At 37.2% G+C, this 26,550-nt stretch overlaps 2 protein-coding genes across 3 annotated transcripts in view; one reads left to right on the forward strand and one right to left on the reverse strand.

Annotated features, from left to right (window-relative positions):
- Positions 1-2,360, forward strand: part of LOC124709124 (DNA helicase MCM9-like) — a 172,146-nt gene extending 169,786 nt beyond the window's left edge. For both annotated transcript variants that reach the window (XM_047240782.1, XM_047240783.1), the window contains one exon: positions 793-2,360. In XM_047240782.1, coding sequence (XP_047096738.1) covers positions 793-1,889 — 1,097 coding nt within the window. In that variant the 3' untranslated portion in view covers positions 1,890-2,360. The remainder of the gene's footprint in view (positions 1-792) is intronic.
- The window catches only part of LOC124709127 (E3 ubiquitin-protein ligase Iruka-like), a 158,363-nt gene continuing 133,738 nt past the window's right edge, over positions 1,926-26,550 (reverse strand). The window contains exons 6-8 of the mRNA XM_047240788.1: positions 15,544-15,659; positions 3,964-4,076; positions 1,926-3,121 (exon numbers count right to left, since the gene is read on the reverse strand). Coding sequence (XP_047096744.1) covers positions 3,001-3,121; positions 3,964-4,076; positions 15,544-15,659 — 350 coding nt within the window. The 3' untranslated portion in view covers positions 1,926-3,000. The remainder of the gene's footprint in view (positions 3,122-3,963; positions 4,077-15,543; positions 15,660-26,550) is intronic.

Raw genomic sequence — 26,550 nt, forward strand, 5'->3', positions numbered from 1 at the left:
ATACTCTAATTTTAAGATGTTTCACTTTACTGTTGTCATACTAATGGAGGCTGTAGCCTAAAATTCTAGATTTGCTTTACTGTTGTTGGTGGGAAGTATTGGAAACTGTATAGAGGATGAATCCAAACTCTCCACTGAAAAATTTCAGAGGATTTTGGTATAAGGGATGCATGATCTCTGGTGGCTCATCACAGATTAACTATTTTGATTTTTACCCCTGTTCGTATCAGTGCACATACCAATGGTATGTACTGTGTTTCTGCGTACAGTTAACCACAGCAATGCCAGTTAATTCTTCGCCCTCAATCTTGCTTTCAATACTTCTTGGAATTGTTTTTCTGTCAGTGTTAGAGTTTTACTGATAATGAGTCAGCCAGTGTGCACTTCCTGTATGGGTTCACTGCATGCAGTGGAAGAGCAGCTTAGTGACACTATGATGAACTGTTTCCACAGCAACAGTACTTATGCCTCTGAAGGATGTTTCATTTCATAGGCTCTTTCACTGTTGTAAAGATATTTTACCAAACAAGTTATTTTTGCTGTCAAACCAAATAAATTATTACCTCTGTAAAGAGCAACTGGAGACCACAGGTCCCTAATACTCAGTAAATATCCATGAACATGCTGCTATATTTTGTCAGTAGAGATCAGATTTACCCTGTTTAAATTAGTGGAATGTAGAAAAATAAGCCTCTTGTGTTCATAACACCTGAGAATAATTTACCTGTTTGCTTTTATAACAGAACATTGATTTACAACTGCAATCTTTTTGTTTGTTCTTCCTAATTTCAGCCACACTGATTTTGCGGCAGTTGAACTTGGAAGCTATTTTGAGAGAAGAACTCAAATCACTCAATAATGTGCACAAGGATTTTTATACAGAGAATAATTCCATACCCACTAAGCCACATAGCAGTAATCATCATGCAGTTGAGTGTGAGAGTAAAACACGCGCACAAAATAATGCACCTTCTAGTCCCATAAAAGGGCCTTCAAGGAAATATGCATTTCCAACATTAGAGTCACTAGCAGTCTCCCAGAGGCTAACAGAAGTGTTTAATGATATTCGAAAAACAAAAGTACAAAATGCTTGCCAAACAGCAGAATATCAATCAAAAATTGCAGGAATAAAATCTAAAAGGAAATTATTACAAACAAAAATTGGTGATATACAAGATCAAAATAAAACCAGTGCAGTGAAGAAGAGTAAAGTAAATCCTTCAATTCCAGATAATACTGAGGTGGACCAGGAAGATGTTCATAACACACAATCAGAAAAGACCCATAATAACAGCCCTTTAGTAAATATAGATGAAGACATTACAGCAACTGAAGACAGATTGCATCCCAACATTCCCCCACACAACTGCATTAGCAGGGAAGTATTAGAGAGAGAATTTGGTTACAGAAGATCTGATGGTGAACGAGTGAAAACTCTTTCTAATGAAGCACAGTGTGAGAAACCTTGTACATCAGAACACAGAGACTTGCACTCTCATCTGGAAACGCCTAACCAAATGCAGGTATGTTTAGAAAACTCAGCATCTCCAAGCACTAACAAAACTCTAGAAGAACATCATAAACAGCCAGCTGCTAAGACATTAAATTTGACTTCTTTAGTAAATTTCGGCAGGAGCCTTACCTCTTCACAAGCATCATCTAAGAAGCTTCGGGTAAATGAATCTAACAAAAAGAATGCTTTAACATGGTCAGAGGGTTCTGCTGAGAGTATTGATATTGCTTTAAATTTTGATAATACTCAAAGCAAACCAGAAAAGACAATGACCTTAACTTGCATTTCATCAGGGAAAGGAAACTATTTGGCAGCAACTAAGATGAATGTATTTGAAAGAGAGAATGAATTCAATGATGAGGATTTAAGTTTGTGAGAAAAATATACATTTTGTAAGGAGTCTACTAAAATATATGTTTGATATCATTTATTATTTTTATTTTGGTTACAGCAAAGCAATGTATAAAGTAAAGCAATATTTTTACAGTGACAATTTTACAAATATTCACCCATTAACTTATGTAAACTTTCGATGTTATATGCTGTATACACCATATGTACAGATAACTGATAACTGATAAGTGCTGTGACAATAATAAAATGTTTTATATTCAAATAATGGAAATCTCAGTATTTTACATTTGATTTGAGATTCCTTTAATTAGCAGGCTCTCACCAAAACCAAAAGTTTGTTGCACTTTCTTTGTTTCAGCAGTGAATGAATCTGCAAGTCTGATATTTACAGCCAAAAGAAACATACAGATATGCTCCAATTATTAAAGCTAGCTTTAATCCACTGATTATTGAACTTAAAAAAATTAAAATTTTAGATGTTTGGTAATGTCCATCAGGTTAATTTTTGTTGTGTGACAATTCTCACGAAGCTTTTTTTTTACTATGTATGACGAAGCAAGTGGTGGGATTGTGCAGCACTCACTGGTAAATAGGAGAAGAAATATTCTGCCATGTAAACAATTCAAGTTATTGATGTCCAAATGTAGCATTATTGCATCCTCTGAATGTTCATAAATGATAATATTTTTAAATATAAATACTGTAAATGTATCATCATGATGCCAGTATTCAAAAGTGAAATCAATCACCCTTATGTCAATTTCTCACATGTTCATGTAAGAATCGCTACAGGTTCTGGTTACTGTTCTTGACGACAGTGTGACTTATTTAGCGAGTATCTTACAAAACGAAATTTTAATAGTGTTGTCCCACACAAATACTCAAGCAGCAAAAAGGCATGTTAAGCAAGCTAATAATGAAATTTATGATACACACAAAGTATACTTTCCAAAATGATGGGGACTAAACATCTCCATATGGGAAGAGCTATCATAAATAACTACTATACATCAATTTGAGCACTTTGCTGGGTACATCCAATTTATTCATTTCTAAACAAACAACAGTACCTTCATTTGCTATGAGTTTATGAGTGGGATTAAAGTTTAATTCAAGAAACAGGTACTTCAAGGCTAATCAAATTCTAAATCCATGTTGAAGTCTGATGGATGAGTACTGCGACTACTGCTGGACGTGGATGTCCCAGATGATGAACCCAATGAATTTCGACCTCCCATAGACTCATTGCCAGCTCTGTAGAATGGAAAAAAAATTACATGTTATACAAATGATAACATGATCTTAAAGTTTGTAAAGTTATGGTAACTTAATAGAACAAAACGCAAGAACTCCACTAACTCCATAGTCTAGTGGTAACTGATTTGGAAACCAGTATGCTCTGAAGAAAAATGCAAGTGAAGTCAAGTGGCTGACTTAACTTATTACATTTTCTGTATTCCATTCACAATTTGTATCATTATCAAACAAAACACAAACTTGTGTGATGTCTGGTGTTCCCTATCAATTCAATGTTGTTACTGATCAACCAATGTCAAGCCAGAACTTTCCGAATCCCAATGGTGCATGTGCGTGTGGGAGGGGGTGGACATGCCAAACTCTGGAACTTCAAAAATTAACAGCCCTGCAATTTCTTCATGCAAGTCACATTCGAAATTACATCCTTCATCATATGTTACTATTAACAAAACGGAGCAAACATGAAAGTTAACTCATTAAATGACAAAATACAAATAACAACAACGAGGATGGATAACTAACATGAACTGCTGGAGACATACATGAAAAGTAGTGGGACTGCTGGTCTACTGAATTGCATTGTTCTTCAGAGCACGAAGTTAATATTTCAAACATTTACTCAGCTTTTGCATTTATTCTCTTTCTTGCCTCTACTTCTGAAGAATAATTGCTCAAAATCCAGATATCATGCGTGTATGTGCTTTTTTTCCTTTTTTCTTCTTTCAAAGTTACAAAGTGAAAAAAGCAGGAAATGACTAGGCTTAAAATCAGTTCTTTGTACCACAAATATATGTATATATACAGTATAAACAAAACAGGTTAACATTTATTTTAATTACCTTATCAGTGCAGCTAAACTTGAGGCCATACTGGATACAGGGCTACTAGGTGTAGTAGAAATCTCCTCAATATCTTCTCCAAGAGTCTTTCTACAAATTGGACAGGTCCCATGCTGAAACCAATTTTTTATCATAACATGGAAGGTAGATTTGGGAACTTGAGAGCAGTGACATAAATGTTAGGTCTCTTGGTACATTTAGATATCTATGCAGTAGCTTTTCCTTTGCCCTATAGTATCAGAAAAAGAGAGACTGCACCTACTCTGTTAAATACAACCAGTTTGAAGATTAATGGCTGATGTTCTTAGTCAACATGGCACCAGAGGACATGCTGCAATAAGAACAGTGAAGCACTGATGAACTGGTTGGAACAGGTAGATCTTTATTTGGTGTTTGATGACAAAGATAGGAAACCTTCATTCAGCTCAGTGCCACAGTGATACCAGTCCTGACCTCTGATTTGTATCTGTGTGGTAACTACAAAAAGGTGCAGCCCACACTGATGACTGGTCATTGAAAATATCACGATACAGCTGCCCAATAATCAGAGCTGCCTAGAAACGACAGTGCAAGTTTCAGAAAGGTGAACTAGGTATCTTATGTTAAAAGAGAGAGACTCCACTCATGCTGGAGCCAACCCTGTGTTAACAAAATGTGTAAATGTTTCTAGTCTTTGTGGGAGGAACAGCAAAATGCAACACAAGAGGGCCATTCCAAAAGAAAAGAACATTTATTTCTCCAGATATTTTTATTTAAGATAACATTGTTTTACAACATATTTTGGCATCTTAGTTACTTTTTCTACATAGTTTTCATTTAAATTTATACATTATTCATCGTCCTCAACAAGCTTTCATAAGCCTTCTGCATATTCAGTTGCCACCAAGTTGTTGAACCACAACACTGATGTCTTTCAGTTCACTGTCTTTTCCATAGTGCTTTCCACCCAAAAAAATCCTTCAGTTTCAAAAAAAGGTGTAATCACTCGGAGTCAAATCCCGGCTATAAAATGGATGTTCAGAAACTTATCACTTAAACTGCCAAAGCAAATTTTTCATCAAAGCAAAATAATGTGGGCGAGCAGTACTACAAAGAAGCACAATGCTGCCTACCATAGTTCAGAGGATACGATGTCAAACACTGAGATGCCTGAGGAACTGCTACGTCATGCATGACGTTTAAATTTATGACTTCTTTGCTAGTAACTTATTTGTAACATGTTTCACTGGCAGTATCCACACAAGCTGCTGAATGTACCTACACAAATATATCATTGTACAACACACAGTTCAAGAGATACGATGTCATAAACACTGCAAATACCACATTATGCACGAAGTTTTAATATATTTATTCTTTATCACTAAGGCACTTTTACCGTCGAGTCAACTTAAGGAAATCCCAGACACATGGCAGTGCTTTTGACAGCTTTCAACAAAGCAAAAACAGCTTTAGGCAGAAATTATAGCCGTCTATAGAACTGTAAAGAGGTGTGGCCATAGAGATGTTTATGAAATCGTGTTATAGATTTGAGAAGCAGCTTACAATACAGAAACTGTGGTATGTTTCTCAATTTGGATACTGTACTTACACATTTGTACATTATGCATATTGCTTTGTATGACTGTTCAAAATGATAACATTGAATTCACTGGTTCTGCTTCCTGACTTTATGCATAACCCAAGTCTCTTCATTAGTAACAATGTGGTTCAAAACTGTGTTGCCATCCTTTTCGTAGCGAGTGAGGAAAGTCAGTAGAGGTCCCATTTTGATGGATGGAGACGGCAAGGTCTTTAGTGCCCATGCAAAAGCAGATTGACACGAGTGTCAGTAAAATATCCGGTACAGAAAGATAAAACGTAAAGTGAAACACATGTAACAAAGGGTAGAAAATGATGTGTGGACCCACATTGAAGCAGGGGCGTCAGTAGTGAAACATCAATGACACAATCTGGGTTTCTGGAGGCGCCAAGGTGGAAATCTGCTCCAACCTCGACATAAAACATTAGGACCAGCCACATACATTTCTAAAAGGCAATCCTGGGTGCAAATCCCATAGGGCTCGTTGCTCATTGGCAGGTATGAAAAAGCCATGCCAGTGGAAGCCAAGCAATGGTACGGTATGCAGGTGTGTATGGCATGGACAGTGTTTTATATATCTGGCGCACCGTAAGCACCAGTCGCTGATGTGAAGTGGTGGTTTACCATCCTCTGCACAGTAGCTAGGTATGGGGCTTGTTCTGAATGCCCCAGTGTCCAATTGAATGCCTTCATGATGCACCGTATCCAACATTTTCAAATAAGGAGATCTCGCAGACCGTGCACCCATAATCGAGCTGAGATCGCACAAAGGCCCTATAAATCCGGACCAGACAAGTCCTGTCTGCTCCCTATGTAGTGTGACTAAGACAATTGAAAATACTCAGAGCCTTAAGCAACCATTTCTTCATGTCCTTAAGATGTGGCAACCATGTAAGTTTGCTGTCAAATATGGGACTCAGAAACGTCACTGTGTCTATATAATTGTCCCTCATCCTCAACTCGGGAAAGTTTAAAATGGAACGAGAACGGTTAAAAAGAACACACACAGACTTCTTGGTTGAAAAATTAAAACCACTCTTCTGCACCGATTCATCCACATGTCTAAGAGTGAGTTGCAAAAAATGGTTCAAATGGCTCTGAGCACTATGGGACTTGACATCTGAGGTCATCAGTCCCCTAGAACTTAGAACTACTTAAACCGAACTAACCTAAGGACATCACACACACACACACACACACACACACACACACACACACACACCGATGCCCGAGACAGGATTTGAACCTGCAACCATAGCAGTCGCGCGGTTCCAGACTGAAGCGCCTAGAACCGCTCGGCCACACCGACCGGCAGTGAGTTGCAACAGAAGTGTTGTGGTGGCAAGCCTGGAAGAAGAGAAAAACACAGAGAAGTTGTCCGCAAACAAAGAACACTGGACAAGACTCTGCACTGCTGACATAATATTATTAATAGCTACGGCAAAGACAGTCGCACTTAACACACAACACACTACCTTGAGGGACATTGTTCTCCTGCTCAAAGCGATCAGAGAGGACGTCACCGACTCAGTATAAAAAATACCGTAGCGAGAGAAAGGAACGAATAAAAATGGGAAGACAACCATGAAAACCCCAGTCGTGAGGCTGCTTGAGGATAAGATGACTCCAAGTAGCATCGTAGGCCTTCTCGATGTCAAAAAATATACGTAAAAGGCAATGTCAACACAGGAAAGCCTATTGTATAGCTGCCTCCAGGAGGGCCAGGTTATCAAAGGTGGAGCGATACCTCCTGAACCCACACTGAAAGCAACTTAGGAGTTTCCTGGATGCTAACATCCAGACAAGGCAGCGGTTGACCATCCACTCCAAGGTCTTCCCCAGGCAGCTAGTGAGGGCAACAGTGTGATAATACTCGGGCACGTACAGTCTTTCCCAAATTTTAAAAGAAGAATCAAACTGGCCACGAGTTGGGAAAGTGACCTGATGCTCAAATGGCATTAAACAGTGCGAGGAGGGTACCTTTGTTGTGGTTGGTGAGGTGCTGCAGCATACTGTAATGAATTTGTAGTGACTGGGGGATGTATCAATGCAGAATCCAGCTCCAAGTAGTAATCTTCTTCAGAGGCAGACCGGAAGTCCAAACTGCTCCTCTCAGAACCGCTCTATGGTGCTGGAAACCTGGATCCTGACTGGCAGTTGTAGTAACTGTGGCAAAATAGGCCGCTGTCACGTGCGAAATGTCTCGCGGATTGGTTTCAAGAGCGCAATTCTGCATTACAGCAGCCATGGGGCACCTCCCACCTCTCCCAGAAATTCGCCTCATGCTCTCTAATACAACAGAACTCTTTGTGGAACGATTAATGGTGTTCAGGAACTGTTGCCATGACCTCTTCTTGCTCTCTCAAATAATCAAGTGACACTTTGGACTCGCCACCCAAAAGGCTGCAAGATTATCTACAGTTGGCTTACACTTGAACTTACACAGAGCCGCACGCCTAATCCTGATTGCAGAGCGGCATTCATCACTCCACCAAGGGACAAGGTGGTTCCAATCTGCTCTATGGAGCACCCATCTCGGTGGCAGAAAACAACCCAGTTGCAGTGCGAAAGTGCGTAATCTGTCCTGCATTTAGCAAATACGCACACAATGACCTCAGAAGCCTCTCAACTGCTCTTCCCCAGGACATGTAGTTGCAAAGCCCCAAAGCATATTGTGTGCATTAGAATCACCACAGGTGTTGAAGTGGTGGGAGAGCTGTGTAAGAAGGTCACTAAGAGCCTCTTCGTCGAGCACATCATGTGGCGGCGGGTGAAGGCAACATATTGTCACTGGATGACGCAAGATCACCAATATGGCAACTGCTAGTAAATTCATTGTAAGGGAGAGAGGTGAGGAGTGGTAGTCGGTATTGACAAAAATACTTGCTCCTACCCTAGCTCTCTCTCCACTCAGGTTGTCATCTCTGTGGACTACATAGCCCCGAAGCTCAAGGGTATATGATTGATGGAAAAGAGTCTCCTGGAGACAGAGACAAGACACAGGAGTCTACCTTGAGAGGACAGATGAAGTACCTCCACATGCATCCTGAACTACTGCAAATTCCACTGAAGTATGGGAGCCATTTATCACGGGGTAACACCTTCATCCTGTCTCTCCGCCAGGGTGGGGAGACAGCAACAGGTGGAGGGGCAGTTGTGGGTTGAGATGATTGGCCCACACATACCACATACTCCATCAGCACTGGGGAAGAGTCAGATGAAGCATGAGGTAAAATCACATCGACATGGTCAGATGGTTTGCCACTTTATTTTATCTGCTCTTGCTGCTTTACAGTAGCTTTTCGCAATTTTGTAGGCTTTGCTTGAGCCGGAGTAGGAGTGGTAATAGACGTGCTGAGCTTCTGAACAGCTTCAGCCATTGGAGGTGCCTGGGGCTCCCTCAAGTTGGCCACAGTAATTTTGTTTGCTATTATGAGGGGTGGGGCTACAGGTGTTTGAACACTTGCTGCCTTGCAAGTGCTGACACGCGCAGGTGTTAGTGCCAATACTCACCACTTCCGTTTGCATAGAAGCATCAGATTTCGAAGTAGGCTTCTGAAGCACGGACGCAAAAGATGTAGCAAACGTGGGAGGCTGCTTGATCTTGTAAATCTTTTTGGCCTCACCTTAGGGAATACGCTTAGTTGTTTTTATTTCCTGTTCTTTGCGTTCCTCTAGAAAGATTCTGCAGTCCCTATTCCCAACTGGGTGTTGTCCAGAGCAACTGATACATTAAGGTGGAGACCACCAAATCCTTCATGAGCGATCTTACCACAGTTGCCACACGTCTCTTCTCCTTTACACCCGAGGGTTGTATGCCCAAAAAGGCAGGCATTTAAAACAGCACATTGGGTTTTGGACATAAGGCTGTTGGTTTAGGCGAAGAAAGCCTGCCTTGATGTGCTTTGAGAGTTTGAGGGTGTTGAAGGTAAGAATGAAGGATTTCACCAGATTTCCATCCACCCTTTTCGTAACATTCTGAACATCCACAACTACCTCCGGAGCCCACTCACTCTTCAGTTCTTCGAGTGGTAAATTACAATATCCCTACAGGATACAACACCTTTCCTAAAGTTCACAGTGCTGTGAAGCTCTGTATTAATGGTATATTTGCCCAGGCACTTTCCACCCTGTAGGTCAACAGCTTGTTGGGAACTGGATGTTTCAACCAAAAGCATCCCACTTCGCAACCGCTTTGCAGATTTTAAAGTCCCAGCAATTCCTGCTAAGCTCTTCTGGATGTAAAATGGCGAGACCTTCTGAAAACTATCTTCTTTCCTTTTTATTACTAAAAACACATTCTGATTACTATCCTGCGTGCTGCCTTACTCTTGCGTCTGGAGGACTGGCTACTCGAGCCCTCGGCCCACCCATTCCGCTGGGAGAAGGAAAAGAAGATTTCTGAGAATGAGCAACTAGGGAAATAAGGGTCCACTCGAGTAATCCTCATACAACTGAGGTGCGGCAGGTTCCCCAGAGGCTGCCTGCTAACAACTGTTCCACCTCAACAGCCATGCATCTCCTCAGCACACAGCACACCTTGAGATTGAGGTTTTTTTTGTATAAAGGTTTATTCCGACCTTGCAATCCGGGCGGTCAAGCCAAGATCCCCATTCCCTGAGACACACAACGTTCCACTGCCGTGCCGCACAGTGGTCACAGAAGCGCACCCAGAGCTTACAGTGACAGGAGACTGGCGACGCTTACCAATTCCCAGCTCAGGAACCCTGGGGTCGCCAAGCCTGTACCCAGCAAACGAAAGCTGAGCCCCTGAGGGCAGAGATCCCATTTGTTGTTTTTGTAAGTCGAGGAAACCACTAGACACATACTTTTCTATAGCCCAAGTGGCCACTAACAATTTGATGAAGAGCTGATCATAAAATTTCAGAAAAAGTACAAGCTCAGTCTATCCTGTTGATTCCTCCTCCCCCCCCCCCCCCCCCCCTCCCCAATCCTTGATTTGAGTTAGTCACAGCAAATGGTCAGTTTGATCGTTCATCATGGATATTCTTTTGTCTACCACTGAACATTATGCACTATTTCTGAACAGAAGCTCCATTTATTACACTTCCATAAACTTAGGTTACCTGCTGCAAAAGACATCCACCCTACCCAAATTTACAGTCAGAAACTGTATTATACTCACACTTGATGGTATAGTTAATTTTGTCACATATTTTTAAAGTTGCACAAATAAACAGTAAAGAACTGTTCCTGCTTGGTATCACATAGGTGCAAATGATTAGGAAGGTCAATGATACAGCGATGAATGAGGAGAGAATTGCACAGCTTGTTAGATCAAAACATCATTTACTTTTCGAATGACCCTCTTACCTCGTGGGTTTCAAAAGAATGCAACCCCTGGTGAATGCTGAAACACACAAGTTTTATCTCGACCATAAAAGAATGGGAACCTGGACATCAACTACTGCAGTAAACTAATACGGAGACAATGGAAAAGGGGAAAACCATAACGGGTTTCACACAATCAAGCAGAAAAACATGATCTCTTCTGAGATACATCACTATCCTCAAACAGCAAACGAAAATGCCCTCATGACAAACTTTACTAAAGGAGAAATGAAGAAGACTAAATTCACTGGGAATGAAAAAGGTATCTACAATGGATCATATGTTTGCACAATTCATAAAAAAAAAAACTGGGAATCTTGCTCAATCCTTGCTTGAAATTTTTTACACTGACAGTCCAACATTGGGATATATACCAAACCAGTTTAAAACAGTTAAAAACAGTTAAAAAAACTATTGTCATACTAAAACAAGTTACTGGCAGTAATTTGCATTGTCTTCACTGGATTTTCATAGCTTAACTACATGTTGTAAACAGCTCGAGAGGTTTACGTGTAACAGAATATAACAAACTCAAGTGCATTTTCCTTTTGATATAATATACAAATATGCTGACAGTGTCAGTCCTTCTGAACAAGGTGGCTTTTGGGATAACCATAGTTGCTGTGAACAAGAATTACCCTTGCTGACACTCAACTGAAACAAAATTCTAAGACCACCTACAGTAGTTTTCTTTGAGGAGCTGACTGTCCTTACTGACATGGTATGGTTTAGAAGGCTTGTGAAGCTAGAGAGAATAATTTACATCCCAAAACTTCTCAGATACATTGAAAACATTATAAAAAAATTGGACTGGTGTGAATAGAACTCTTACACTGACAGTTCCAAACAAACTTAATTATGTATATAGACAGATCATTCATTTTCAGAATCTCTACCATTTTTACCTGTTACTGATATTGACACTGACAAGATATTGGTTTCAGAGATTCCAAGAGTTTCGGGAATGTGTTAATTTCAATAATATAAATGTGACAAAGTCGTGCAAGAGACAGGAGACTTAGTATAATAATGATCAGTAGTTTTCCATTCAGACAGAATAGGTCATGATGGTAGAAGTCAAACATCAAACAAGGAATGACTTTATTGCTCATATGACGCATTTCGGAATTTATCCCTCATTAGATATCCAGGAGCGACTACTACATGTAGTCTTAGAGTCGTATATTAAATAAACATCTGGAAATGCCATATCTATTTGCAGTAATCACTCCTGGATATCTTAAGACTGATAAATTCTGAAACACATTATATGAGCAAAAAAGTAATTCCTTGCCTGATGTTTGACTTAATAGCATTGTGACCCTGTCAGCCTAAATGCAGATCTACTGACTGTTTCAATTTCAAGTTTGACACCTAATAACAAATGAAAGAAATGTTATTTCATATGATGTAATTATGTATTAACAATTTTCAAATTGTTTTCTTTATTTACACTGTAAAAAGTTTCTTCCAGCCAAATTGCAGGATTCTAGGCCAATGGGAAGTACACTATAGGTTTCGATAAGCGAGTTTTATATATATAATTATAAATTTACAGTTTTTGGTTTTTTTTGTACTGTGAAACTTCCTTTTTCCAAATTTCATGAGTCTAGGTCTACAGGAAGTGCCCTATAGCTTTTGATAGCAAGTTGCGAATGTTAAGGTATGTGACATAAATGGGTGTATCTTTTTATTGCACAGACTTAGAAGGTTCAATTTTTTATACCACCAAGGGACCATAGACATCAGTATGTGCACAAATTTCAACTTGATAGCTGTACCCATTCCTGAGAAAAATGGTTTTTAACAGACAGATAAAGTGTTCTTATAAGGGTTCCGTCTTTACTGATTGATGTAAGAAATCCTAAAAACCAGTACTTCAGAGTCCCTGTAAGACAAAATACTATAAATTGCTATTAATGAAAAATGAGCTCCCACAAGGATTACTATTAACAATTTAAGTAATTTCTAACTAACAGGGACAACTCATTGGATAGTTGAAGCATTGTGTAACTGACAGGCACAGAAAAATGAATAAAAACTAGGCTAACTTTCAAATAAATCCTGTAAGGAACTAAAGTACAAACACACAAGTGTGTGCATGCATGAGGGCACGCACATGCATGCACATGTCAGTGAACTATAGCTTATTAAAGTATTTGTCCGAAAACTATCGAAGTTTTCATTATTTTTTGTGTGCCTGTCATAGCTATCCAAACAAAATATGTAGATACAGATCTGCGAAAGTTGAATGAATATTACAAGCAGTGGTGACAGTTTCGAAATCCAGCTTGAACAGACATTGTGCACTGTATGCATTCCACCTTAATAACCAACTGGCAGAATCAGAGCTCTACGTTTCAGTATGCAAGTAGCTGACAGAACACATTAACTGTCCAAACTACCTTGGCATCCCACTTCATTCCCCAACAAATACAAAATAAACAATTCTAAACAAAGTTCCCATTGAAAGTGTGGTAAAACATTAAGTTATGAGACAGTCCTGTATTTCTTTTAAATTTTTACCTCAGCGAGATTTGGAGTCTAGAGAGGCCCGTATTCCCATGATATTTGAACAATTTCCCCCAACGTTATAAAGTCTTTAAGTTCCTTAAGCTAATTTGTCTCAACTGCCTGTGCATTTCAGGAACATTATCTTCTTGCCTTGAAGGGGCTTAACATAGTACCTAGTGTCTGCTGAAAAGTATGGTGCCAGTGCATGCACTTCATTAATGTAGACATACACCTAACTGAGTCAGTGTGCTTTGTAAATGAATTACCTGAATCCATGCCAACACCAAAACTCTCTTCACTGCAGACACTACCCTGCCAGACCTGATGGGGTAACAGGTCACCATTAGAGAATACAACAAGTCTCATACACCATTAATCCCCAAGTAAACTTCCAATCCATACTGTGCAGCATAATGCTCTGTGCTCCCACCAGAAGACCCACACACCTGTATTGGAAGACTAGGTCTTGTTGCAGTGTCAACCCTTCTTCTGGAAGAGGCAAGACTTTCCACTGTAATGATAACTAAAACGCTACTATACAGGTTCCAGGGTCTGAACTACCCATACAGGTATGGTACTGCCCAGACAGAGTTATAACATGTTATGCCAAAACTAGGACTACTCTATATATAGACAGGATATTGTCAATACCCCAAATGTGACTGAACAAAAACTGCACAGACCATGGGCCACAGAATCCAACAGTGTTCCAAGACAAGATATCCTGGAAAACAGAGTTCCATCACGGAAACTATAACTAAAGACCTGACTTAATATCTAACACTGCCAAAGATTTGTGAACGTGAAAATATTGCATAAAAGTAAAACAATGGAAAATCCAGGATGGAATAATGACAATACTATGAAACAGATATATTGCTTCTCATCATACAGTGGATATGTTGGAGTCGCAGATAGGCACAACAAAAAGACTACTGAAGAAGGGCGCCTTTTGGACGAAAGCTTACTGTTTGGTGGCCTTTTTGTTGTGTCTGGCAGACATATATCCGCTATATGAACTTCGTCTTATCACCAGTTGTTAAGTTCCTTCAAGGCAAGAAGACCATGTTCCAGAAATACACTGCCAATTGAGACACATTAGCTTATGAAGCTTCAAGAGAGGAAGTTACGTAATGATATAACTTTGGGGAAAATTGTTCAAATGTTCATCATAAGTTGGGGGAGAACGTGCCTCCCTCTAGGGGAGAGGAAGTTATGTAATGATATTATAACTTTGGGGAAAATTGTTCTAATGTTCATGATAAGTTGGGGGAGAACGGGCCTCCCTCTAGGGTCAAAATATCATTCAGGTAAAAATGTAAATGCAATACAAAACTATCGCTTTATCACAGTGTTTCACCGAACTTTCCAAACGTTTTGATGGAACTTTGTTTACAACTGTTACCTGACATGTCATGCTGCCGACACAGTTCATGAACAAAAAGTACAAGAGAAATTAAGGAGCACATGTGTTTGAAACATATGCAACTGTAGGGTCAAAGTAGTATCAAATTACATGTTGAGCCAGAAAAATTCATGCGAAACCAGTTTCACAGGAAAATCTTGTTCTGCTGCCGCAACACTATTCAGCAATCTGGTAAAATAACCACATCTTTGCTGTGTCAATGATAAATGGGAATACTCAAGGTCATAAATTAAGCACTTTCACTATTATACGATAACAATTTTAAAAAAATGTCACAACAATTTGTCATCAGTCATTTCATCTTCATGTAAAGCCTATACTAAACATACTTCTGAATAATTCAAAGTGTGCTGATTGAGAGAATTACTTGATACAGTTTCATGGATAATTTGCAATAAACCTATTGAAATGGCATGGAACAACTCAGTTTTCAGTATATAAAGATATAAACTGGCTGTTTACACAGTATTAAAAGTAACAATAGCTTAAATTCAACAAAATATTTCCATTTCATGCAGATGCTTCGACTTTTTATCTATTCCTTTTTTTATAACTTATCAGCCCTTTATTGAAAAATACAGTTTTTATGTAACAGACCATGCATGATAAACCTATGGATGCACCAACAGCTACAGTACCCCATCCACTATAGAATATTCATATATATATATATATATATATATATATATAAAAAACTACAACCTACCAGTTCGAGCCATGGTATAATGCAGTTTTCATGGTACACATGTTCACATGGTAACTTGCGAACATGTTCATCAAGACTAAAGTCTTCCCAGCAAACTGAACATTGCAGACTTTTACCTGAAAAAAGTAAAGAATTAGTATGAGAACTTATCTTTTGAGTGGGTGACATAGCAACAGCTTCAGTGGAACCAATACCATTCCTTTCAATGGTTATCTCATCATACTCCCTTTCCTGGAGAAAGACCACACTTGTCTTTATATTCCTTTCTTTGTTAACAGCAAGAGAAATAATGTGGTACAAGTACCCAAAGCATTCATAGTAATAAAGTCGACCACTAAATGACGCTCAAGCATGAGAATCATGAGCCATTTTCCTGTTCCAAATATACTGTTTTACATTTTCATTGTTTTACCTGCCATTTTCAAATATTCTAGCAATTCTGTAGCAAACCTCCACTTTTACCTTCACTATATGTGGTAAGATTCTTCATCGAAGAACACCTCAAGTGCTACATACACTGAGAAGCCCAAACATTATGAACACTGCCCACTGTGAGACAATGCAGCATGAGAGTGCTGCAGGCACGTGAAGCGGTACGGAAAGTATATAAATGGATCAGAGACAAATGGGGAATTATTCTAGTGACAATAAAGGATGCAAATGGGGAAATGACTCATACAATCCATAAGAAAGAGCTGTACAAAGATAAAGTTCGAAGAGACTTGCCACCAACAGCCAGGAAATTGGGGCTGCGACCTGATGACGACGGTGAGCGAGTTTGATAAAGGGCATAATATTATAACCTTTTGCTTGTAAATGAGCTACTCAGAAATGGTAAAGCTGGTCAGCTGTTCATGTGCTATGAGTGTAAGGAGAGTCGGTGACTGGCAGTGATGCAACAGCTATTAGATGACGTACAACGTGGAGGTCAGAGGCTTGCCCACTTTGTAAAGCAGGTTCAAATGGCTCTGAGCACTATGGGACTTAACATCTGAGGTCATCAGTCCCCTAGAACTTGGAACTACTTAAACCTAACTAACCTAAGGACATCACACACATCCATGCCCGAGGCAGGATTCGAACCTGCGACCGTAGCAGTCTCGCGGTTCCGGACTGAAGCGCTTAGAACCGCACGGCCACCCCGGCCGGCTGTAAAGCAGGACAGATGGCGATGTGTGATGACCACGTACAACGTTCACGCAGTCAAAAGTGTTTCAGAGCGCACCATGTTGGTTGTGTCCAGATAGAAAATCACCATGCGAGTGGTTACTCAAAACATGCACTACACCACATATGTGGAGTGGCAGAGGCAGGATTATACTTTGGGAGACATTCATCTGGTCTTCCATGAATCACTTTAATCCCTTCATGACTGATGTCTCCCCTGACCGCAATTGCATCTTTCAGCAGAATAATTGTCTGTATCACAAGACCAGAATCTTGCTATAGTGACTTGAGAAGCAAGCACAATAGTAATTTCACATTGATTTCTCAGCCAACAAAGCTTCCTAATCTGACCCTGATGGAACACATCTGGGATACTGTTGGGTAACAGCTCCTTGCTCATAATCCACCAGCAAGTAAATTTCTAGGAATTGCATGAAATGTGTTTAAACACCTTGTGCCATATACCTCTAGACAGCTACGACGGACTTGTTGAATCCATGCCATGCAGAATCACTGCTGTACTGTATTCCAAAGGTGGACCAACACACTATCGAGCAGGTATCTTAATATTGTGGATCATCAGCATACATAGTTTGTGCCATTTGTAGGCACTACAACGAATGTTACTCAGATAAGTAATTTAGCACTCAGCATACTATAAGATAATGCAACCTAACTTATACCTAAGTGCACAGTTTTCATATTCTATCCCAGAAGAGAATTATTATAAATATATTAATACAGCAGTATTTGACAAAGGTAACCCGGATTCTGAAACAAGGCATCTGAAGAATGTCTTTTGAAAACAATGGCTATTGTGTATGACACATTCAGTTAGTGCTAACTACTAAAAAGAAAAGATGCTGATGTTGAATCATCATAAGATTTATTGTGTTGCTTATTTTCTATGAATCCATAACCAATAAAAGGCACATAAGACATTCAAGCTATTTTCCAACCTCCCAAGAAGATAAAAGATGTGCTATGCCTGGTAAATCTTGGTTAGAGTGTTTCCATAATTTGTAACATTCTACATGGATGTGACAACTTTTACATTTGTCAGTCCATAAATTGCCAGAACTCTGCGCATAGCACTAATGCTACATTAAATATTTAAGATTTAATGCACATCTACAGTTGCCAACCACTACCTCACAAACAGAAACATGCACAGAATTATTTTTGACAATATAAAGAAACATGTGCCATCTACTGACTTACTGTCATACCATCCGCAAGGAAGTTACTGAGATCATATTATGCAACAACTAACTGGAACAGTGGCTGCACAGCTGGTGAGTAGTCTATACTTAAAAGAATATGCAGTGCTGTTTATTGTCCAAAAAGATTGGTTTACAAACTAGCACTCCTCACTGCAGACATGAATATGATCACTGTTAAATTCCTTGGCATTTGCATGTCTTCAATACAATATAATTCGGCTGATTTCTGTATAAAATATGAGAACACCATTGGTTACAACATTCATCTGACAACATCGTTCTATGACAACAGAAGACGTCATTGCAAGCATTTGATACCATTTAATCCAAAGGCATCTAGAGAAGTATGATAATTTATTTCAGTTTATGGTTTGTTGTCCTGATGTGGCTGTTGCCTGTAACTGTGGCTAGACCTGCCCCCTTTTGTCATTCTAGTATATGGTAATGTGACAGCCACCCAGCTGCAGCTGCTGTTTTTTTCACAATTTGTGGTCCTGGCTGCAGCCTCAGCACACAATCAGCAACAAAAGCATGGCTGTTGGATTTAATTTTGAACTACTTAGATATCTTACTACAACAAGAATAAGACAGGGTAATTATCTTGTGGCTCTTCAAAAGGAGGAGGAGGAGAAAATTAATACAAGGTGTACAACTTTGCTTCCGCCATTTTTTCCCCAACATTTGAGACTTTAATGAAACAAATTGGTTACACATTGTAATGGATCTGGGAGATGTGTTATTTTCTACCGGATTTGTCGATACCAAATTGTAAATGTTTTCTTATATTTTTTTTGTCAGAATTTTTTTTATTGTAATTTGCCTTATCTTATGTTAATTTACTTATATTTTTGAGAGTGAAAGCATATTGATTACTATTAGTAAATGTGTCGAAGAATAGCAAAAAGACTGTTTACAAGTGGAAGCTTGTGTGTTGTGTAAAATGTCTTTGATGCTGGAGTCGTCTTTGACTATACTCAGTCGGCAGTTAACTCTTGGTGTGTGTTGACGATAGAAGAATGTGCAGGTCGCCGTCATAAATAATTTTGAATTATGTTACTATTTTTTTTATACAAACTATAAGAAGAAACTACATTCGAAGAAATGGTATTTGAAGCACCAAAAATGAGCCAAACACATTGAACCAGGTCATTTCTGCAGCCGACAAAGATGCATTGTGGAATCATACTTCCATTAGACAACTGAAGCCAAGACCAATATCGCCTTGTAACCATCTAACGGATATGGTACTGTCACGAAATATGCCAAATTTAAGTAAATAAAAAAGTAGTGACCATATTTCAACTTGTGTCTTAGCCGGGATAGCATATTTCAACTGGGGACTGTAGCCAGGATATTGTGTTCACGAGATCTTCAACAGTGCTACGAGGAAGAAAATTTTTGTGTCTTAATACCAGTTTTTTCAGAATGTGTGTTACAGTATTTGTGTTCATCAGGAAGTAAAAGTTTTGGAGAAGTAATGTTTCGGCAAAAAATATAGTTCACGACAGAAGAAGTAATTTCAAGAATTTTGGTCAACAATCACGTGGATGGAAAACGTGGATTTGCAACAGTAGGAGAGTGTTCCAGATAAGTCACGAAACCTTCGTATTTTGTTAAAACAATATTTTTATCTTGTTTTGTATTGTTGTGTATAAATTTTTTTCTTCACAATGACTTACGAGATTTTCGAGAGTATTATGCCTAAAGTAGAAAGTAGTAATTTAATAGACTTCGAAAATCAGGACAGGTCAAATGAAACAGAAAGAACCGATCAGTTTGATTTAAAAAGTTTTCTTGTAAATTTCAACAAAGAAATTAAACAATCAGTTGACAACAATAAGACTTAATGGGATGAAAAAATTGATAACATTTTGTTGCAAGTCGAAGCAGTCAATACCCAAGTGGGTGATCTTTTGAAAAGAGTTGGCAGTGTTGAGGAAAAAATTGAATCTGTGGAAGCAAAAGTAAATGAAATTGATGCTAAATTGAGCGATGAAATTAATACTGTAAAAAATGAGTTACTGGTAGATAGGGAAAGAAATTTAATTGATTTTAATGAGATAAAAGGGGAAATTAAAAATTTGGATGAGAATACAAAAGTTTTGGTTAAAAATGTACAACAAGAAACTGACAATCGTTTGGTTACTTTAGAAAAAAAAGTAGAGTGCAATGATTTAGAAAACAAAAAATCTGTCAGAGAACTTAGCGAAAAAATTGAAAGTTTTGACATTGATTTTCAAAGCAAAAATCACAATGTCAACACATGCAATCTTGTATCTAATATTCCAGTGAAGCACTTTTCTGTAGAGGGACCCTTACATCCTGTTGATTTTATACAGTATTGTAAGGATTGTTTTTTCACCTCACTCACCAGATGAAATGAAAATTAAATTTGTGAAAAAATTCTTGGAAGGGGAAGCTCTGACTTGGGCAAACCAGATTGTAACTGTGGGGATGATCTTTTCAGAATTTGAATCAAAATTTTTGGGATGATCTTAAACAAACTAGAATCAAAAGTGAATTTTTGAATGGGAGAAACTATAGAGATTCAGATGGGAGCATGAAACGATTTTGCAAAAGTTAACTTCAAAAACTTATTCATTTAACAAAACCTTTGGATGACTTGATCAAAATTGATACCCTGAAGAGAAGATTGCCATCAGCAATGCAGTTGAGTTTAGTCCATTGTCCTGACAGTAATGTAGAGCAGTTTCTCAATTATACTGAAAAGTTGGATAGGGTAACAACAAGAACACACAGTGGGTTTACTCAGAAAGGTAATGGTCAAAATTGGAGAAATGACAACTTTCAAAAAAGGGAACAAAACAATTATCATGGTGTCAGTCAAAATTCACGGGGATATAAAAATTTTCAAAAGAAGGACCATAACTTTTATTCAAAACAAGAACAATATTTTCGCGGAAATAATCAACAAAATAGAGAACACTTTAGGGATAAAAATCACAGAAATTTTGCTATAGATCAGTACAACAGAAACTACCAACAATCAGGTAATGTTTGGCATAGGAATGGGAACAGAAATGTTGATCAGAGACATTGGCAGAACCACAATCAGCAGTTCAAACAGGAACCAGTTGTAATTCAGGAAACAAAAAACGAGTAGACGCCCCCTTGAAGGTCTGCAAGGTTGAGGCAGAAGGTGAGCATGATGAAAGGACCAATGGATGTGACTATCATAAACCCAAACATGACAGTTCCAAACCTAAGCTATGACTTGAGGTTATTAGTTGTTACTTATTGAAAAAATTTCAAGAGGAAAATAATAATGATATTGATAAAGATAAAATTTTCAGTACACAAGAACATACAGTAGATAAAAGTAATTGTGATTCATTTAATTTGACAGAGTTTTACACTTGGGCAGAAAAGAACAACACTGTGTCAGATGATGTAATTTGTAGTAGTTCAGAGACGCGTGTGAATGAAAGAGAGAATGCATGCTGTGACAATGAAAATATTGGTGAAAGGGATCTGGTAACTTTAGAAAGGGGAAATTATATTTTGGGGGATAATTTGAATGTGTATGACCTGAATATGTATAATGATAATGATGTTGTTGATAAAGTTGATTATGATAGTAATGGTATTGATGATGATGTTGAGGAAAGGTATTTCATTAGTTTAAATAGGGAGTTGGGTATACACTTGGTTGAAAATGGATTAAATAGTGAAAATGTTATAGAAATTCCCAGGGATGTTACCAGGATGAATAAGGCTCACAAGCTGGGTGTATGTAAAAGTGTGAATTTTGATGTTGTTGGTAAAGAATCTGACTATACAAATAATGATGACACATGTATAACTTCTAGCCTAAGTGAAACTTTTACAGATACTAATGACACACACACACTTCTTAGGAATTTATGGCTGAACAGTGAAACTATTTCTTTTGACAAGAACTTTAGAAAGACGCTTATTAATGTATGTGAAACTGTATGTCCTGAGTGGTGAAAAAAGATGAGCTATTTTATTTTTGAAAAGCTGAAGGATAAGTACTTCAGTAGTATACAATGTGATTTGGATGAACATTCTTGGCTATTTGAGATAACAGAGAGTACTAATGACAAATTTGTATCTTGTGCAAATTTTATAACTGTGACAAATAATACATATAATGATATACCATATGATTCTGATAAATATAGGTTTGGGGAAATTGAAAGTGATTTATTACATGAGGATACAGGTTCTGAGAAAAGTGATCAATTTTGCAGTCCTTATATAAAGTTCAAATTGGGTCATGGATTGGTAAATGTTTAATTGATACAGGAAGTGAGATCTCGGGAATATCTGAAAGGTTAAGCAAGAAATTGAAAGTGGGGAAAGATTTTGTTGAAATGCCAGTTGTTGGGGTAAAGATAAAAGGTGCTACTGGGAAGAGCAGTAAATTGGTAAAAAGCCAGGCTTTAGTGACATTTTTAATTGAAGGCAAGTTGTTCACACATGGATGTTTTGTAATTCAGGAATTTAATGAGGATTTTCTTTTGGGTATGAATTGGATAGTAAAAGTAAATACAGCATTTGATTGGGTTGGAAGAAAACTTTTGATAGAAACTAGTGAAAGGGAATACATTCAGACAAATTTTGCGAACACACTTTGTGATCAGAGTAATGTAAATTTTGACAGTATCAATTTACTAAAAGAAAATAGATTGGAGAATATTGAAACTCATAGATTTGATACTGATGAAGTTGAATTTGAGAATTTAGTAAATTTGAAAATTTCAGAAACACAAAATTTATCTGGGGAGCAAAAACAACAGTTAGAAAATCTGCTGTGGGAATACAGTGATGTTTTTAGTGACATACCTGGTAGGGTAAAGGGTTATCAGTGTGAGCTTCAGGTAAAACCCCATGAACCATTTTTCATAAAACCATACAGTATTGCAATATCAAAAAGAGCTGCTGTTGAGAAAGAGCTGAAAAAGATGGAAGGATGTAATATAATAGAAAGGAGTATCAGTGCATATAATAATCCTCTAGTAGTAGTTTCGAAAAAAGATGGTGGAGTAAGATTGGTTTTGGACTCTAGACACTTAAACAAAATTTTGTTCAGACAGACAGACCATCCCGAAAATATTTATGAGTTACTCTATAAATTTACAGATGTAAAATATATGTCAAGTTTGGATCTAACTTCAGGTTTTCATCAGGTACCACTTTCGGTTAATTCTAGAAAATATACTGCTTTCTTGTACAATGGTAAGAGTTACCAATATTGTGTTGTGCCATTTGGGTTAAATTCTTCTGTTTCTGAATTTATAAGAGCTTTGGATCATGTACTGGGGCAAGAACTTGCGTCTAAACTGATAATTTATGTAGATGACATTTTGGTTACAGGGCAAAATTTGGAGGAACATTTTTCGATTTTGGAGTCAGTTTGTGAAAAACTTAGAAAAGGGGGGATGACATTGAAATTAGAGAAATGTAAATTTGCAGTTTCTGAATTAAAATTTTTGGGTCATGTTGTCACAGACAAGGGAATTTTGGCAGATCCAGAAAAAATTAAAGCAATTTCAGAAATTCCTATTCCTAAGACTAAAAAAACAATTAAAGTCGTTCTTTGGGTTATGCGGTTATTACCGAAAACATATAAGTGATCAGAGTCTGAATGCACCATGTTTAAGTCAGTTACTTAAGAAAAACACTGTTTGGGTTTGGGATAAAAGTTGTCAGGAAGAATTTGATAAAATTAAGCAAGAGTTGAGGAAGCAACACTTATTACACAGACCTGATTTTAGTTTACCATTTTATTTGAACACTGATAGCAGTAATTATGGGCTTGGAGCAGAGTTATTTCAAGAAAGAGTAGAGAATGGAGTTAAGATACATTGTACCATAGCACTTGCAAGCAGAATGTTGCTCAAGCATGAGAAAAGTTATACAGTCACAGAGAAGGAACTTTTGGCAATTCATTGGGCTTTTACAAAATTTAGAATTTACCTTATTGGACATAAAACCATAGTATTTTCAGATCACAAAGCTTTGAGTTACTTACAAGAGTGCAAATTATACCACAGTAGATTGACAAGATGGGCAATATTTCTGCAACAGTTTGACTTTGAAATCAAACACATAAAAGGTTCTGAGAATGTAGTAGCTGATTCACTTTCAAGGTTACCAATTGGGGGAGAAAATGAGATTTTTGAACAAGAGGAGGAAAAGCAATTTAAAATTAGATACTTGAAAGGGGTGGAAAATGAGAAAACAATTAGAGCTACGTGTAACAAAATTAGAAAAAACCAAAATTTAGATCAAAGTTGGAAATTAATCAAAGGATGTTTAGGCAAGAAGGGGTATGAGAAACTTGATAAATTTTACAAATTACATAAGGGGATTTTATTTCGGAGAACAGATGTAGATTCTGATAATTGGAAACTGTGTTGGCCACGGGCAGATGCTCAAAAGCTGATCATTTACATACATGAAAGTTTTGGTCATTGTGGGATACAGAAGTGCATTCAAAAGATACAAGAAAATGTTTATTTTTACAATATTGGAAAGAAGGTAAGAAAAGAATTGGCAACCTGTGACAAGTTAAAGTGAGCAGTCAAAGATGTAGTGGAGAGATGCAAAACATTATTCCGGAAAAACCTTTAGATCTAATCGCAGTGGACTTATATGGAATGTTACCAAAGAGTAAAGGTGGTCACTGTTACATATTTGTTATGGTAGATGTATTTTCAAAATTAATTAAACTATATCCAGTGAAAAAAGCTACTAGCCATGAAATTATAATAAAAATTGAACGAGATTATTTCGCACAGGTGGGTAAACCAAAAGCTATATTATCAGATAATGGTTCACAGTTCACCTCTAAAATTTGGAAAAAGTTTATTGAAAGATCAAAATTGAAGCATATACTTACATCTGTTTATTCTCCATCCACCAATCCTGCAGAAAGATATATGAGAGAAATTGGGAGACTTTGTAGAACCTATTGTAGCCATAAACATCCAACCTGGTTTGAGCATATTCGAAATTTTGAAGATATTATGAACAGCCTACAACATAGCTCCACACGATTTTCACCGTATGAGATTATGTTTAATATTAGACCTCCAAATCTTATATCAGAACTTATTGAATTTCCTAAATGTACACCTATAACTATGCAAGAGAGAGAAGATATTGTCAGGGAAACTATGAGGAAACAAGGGGAAAAGAGGAATAAAAGACATAACAATGGGGTAAAATTAACCACTTTCAAAATTGGGGATCTGGTTCTGGTCAAATCTCATGAAAAATCAAAAATGTTAACTTCAGAAATTAAAAAATTCTTTGATATCTATATTGGGCCTTTTGAAGTCATAGAAAATCCACACCCTAATGCTTATCGTTTGGTATATCCTAAGTCAAAGAAATTATTTGGTCTCAGGAATGTTGTCTCTTTGAAACTATATAAACAGAAATCATAATTTCAAAATTTAAATAACCTATTATCATCTAAAACAAAAGTCCTCCACTGGAATATGCTTATTAGAACAAAACTACCTGTACAACCAAGTATGTATATTTGCATGTATAAATTAATAATTTTAAGTCACATGTTAATTGAAACTGATGAAAAAACACTGTTGTAACAAAGATAAGAGAAAGATTTATTTTTACTTTAAAAAAAAAAAAAAAAAAAAAAAAAAAAAAAAAAGTCTCCCTAGTGAGCATTTCCGAATTTTTCAAATTTTTGGAAGCTAAGTCTTCCTTGTGGGTGAAGGCGTGCATGTGAGGACATGCAAGCAAAGGTGTAAGTTTCAAAAACAATTTTAGATAAAGCCTCATGATATATGAGCAATTTATTGTTGTTTATACTGATGTTGTGGGGAGCGAAAGTACTCTTCACAAGAATGTGACTTGTAGTAATACTGTAGTAGAGAGGCAAGTGTACATATATAATTGCAAAAAATTTAGATAATACTGATGTATCTTTAGCTGTACTAAAAGAAGAAAATCATAAGCAAAAAAAAAATACTAAATAAAAAACCACGAGTAAAAAAATAAAAAAATTCTTAAAAAGAAAATCATAAGCAAAAAATATACAAAAAACCACGAGTAAAAAAATTCTTAAAAAGAAAATCATAAGCAAAAAATATACAAAAAAACATGAGTAAAAAAATTCAAAAAAAGAAAATCAGAAGTAAAAATATATAAAAGGCAAATATATAGAAAAAAAACCCTACACTATATATGTCCGGTATCATTTTTACTGTACAATATGTAAGCATAATGAAATTAACATTAATATAAAAAAAATTTAAATCTTATTCCAGGAAATGAGTTAACTTTCTATTATTTTCAATCTGTATGCTGTATGTTAGAATATTTCTCATGTATGTTTTATACCATGTATATTTGCCATGTTAAATAATTTCTTTACTTGAATTTTTTGTGTATGGGATTGATGGGGAAGTATCATTGCAACAACAGCCAGTAACAAGTTCACAGATTCAAAGAGTCCAAATTTGGAAGAGGTTATCAGACTGCATCATTAATGTACTAATTGTGCAATACAGATCCATTACTGAGTGTGTTCGGGATTTTGTTGTATATGTTCATAACAACAAAAGCCCTGGGGAGCAGTTGTAATGGATCTGGGAGA

Source organism: Schistocerca piceifrons, chromosome 7, assembly GCF_021461385.2.
Source record: "Schistocerca piceifrons isolate TAMUIC-IGC-003096 chromosome 7, iqSchPice1.1, whole genome shotgun sequence".
Lineage (NCBI taxonomy): Eukaryota > Metazoa > Arthropoda > Insecta > Orthoptera > Acrididae > Schistocerca > Schistocerca piceifrons.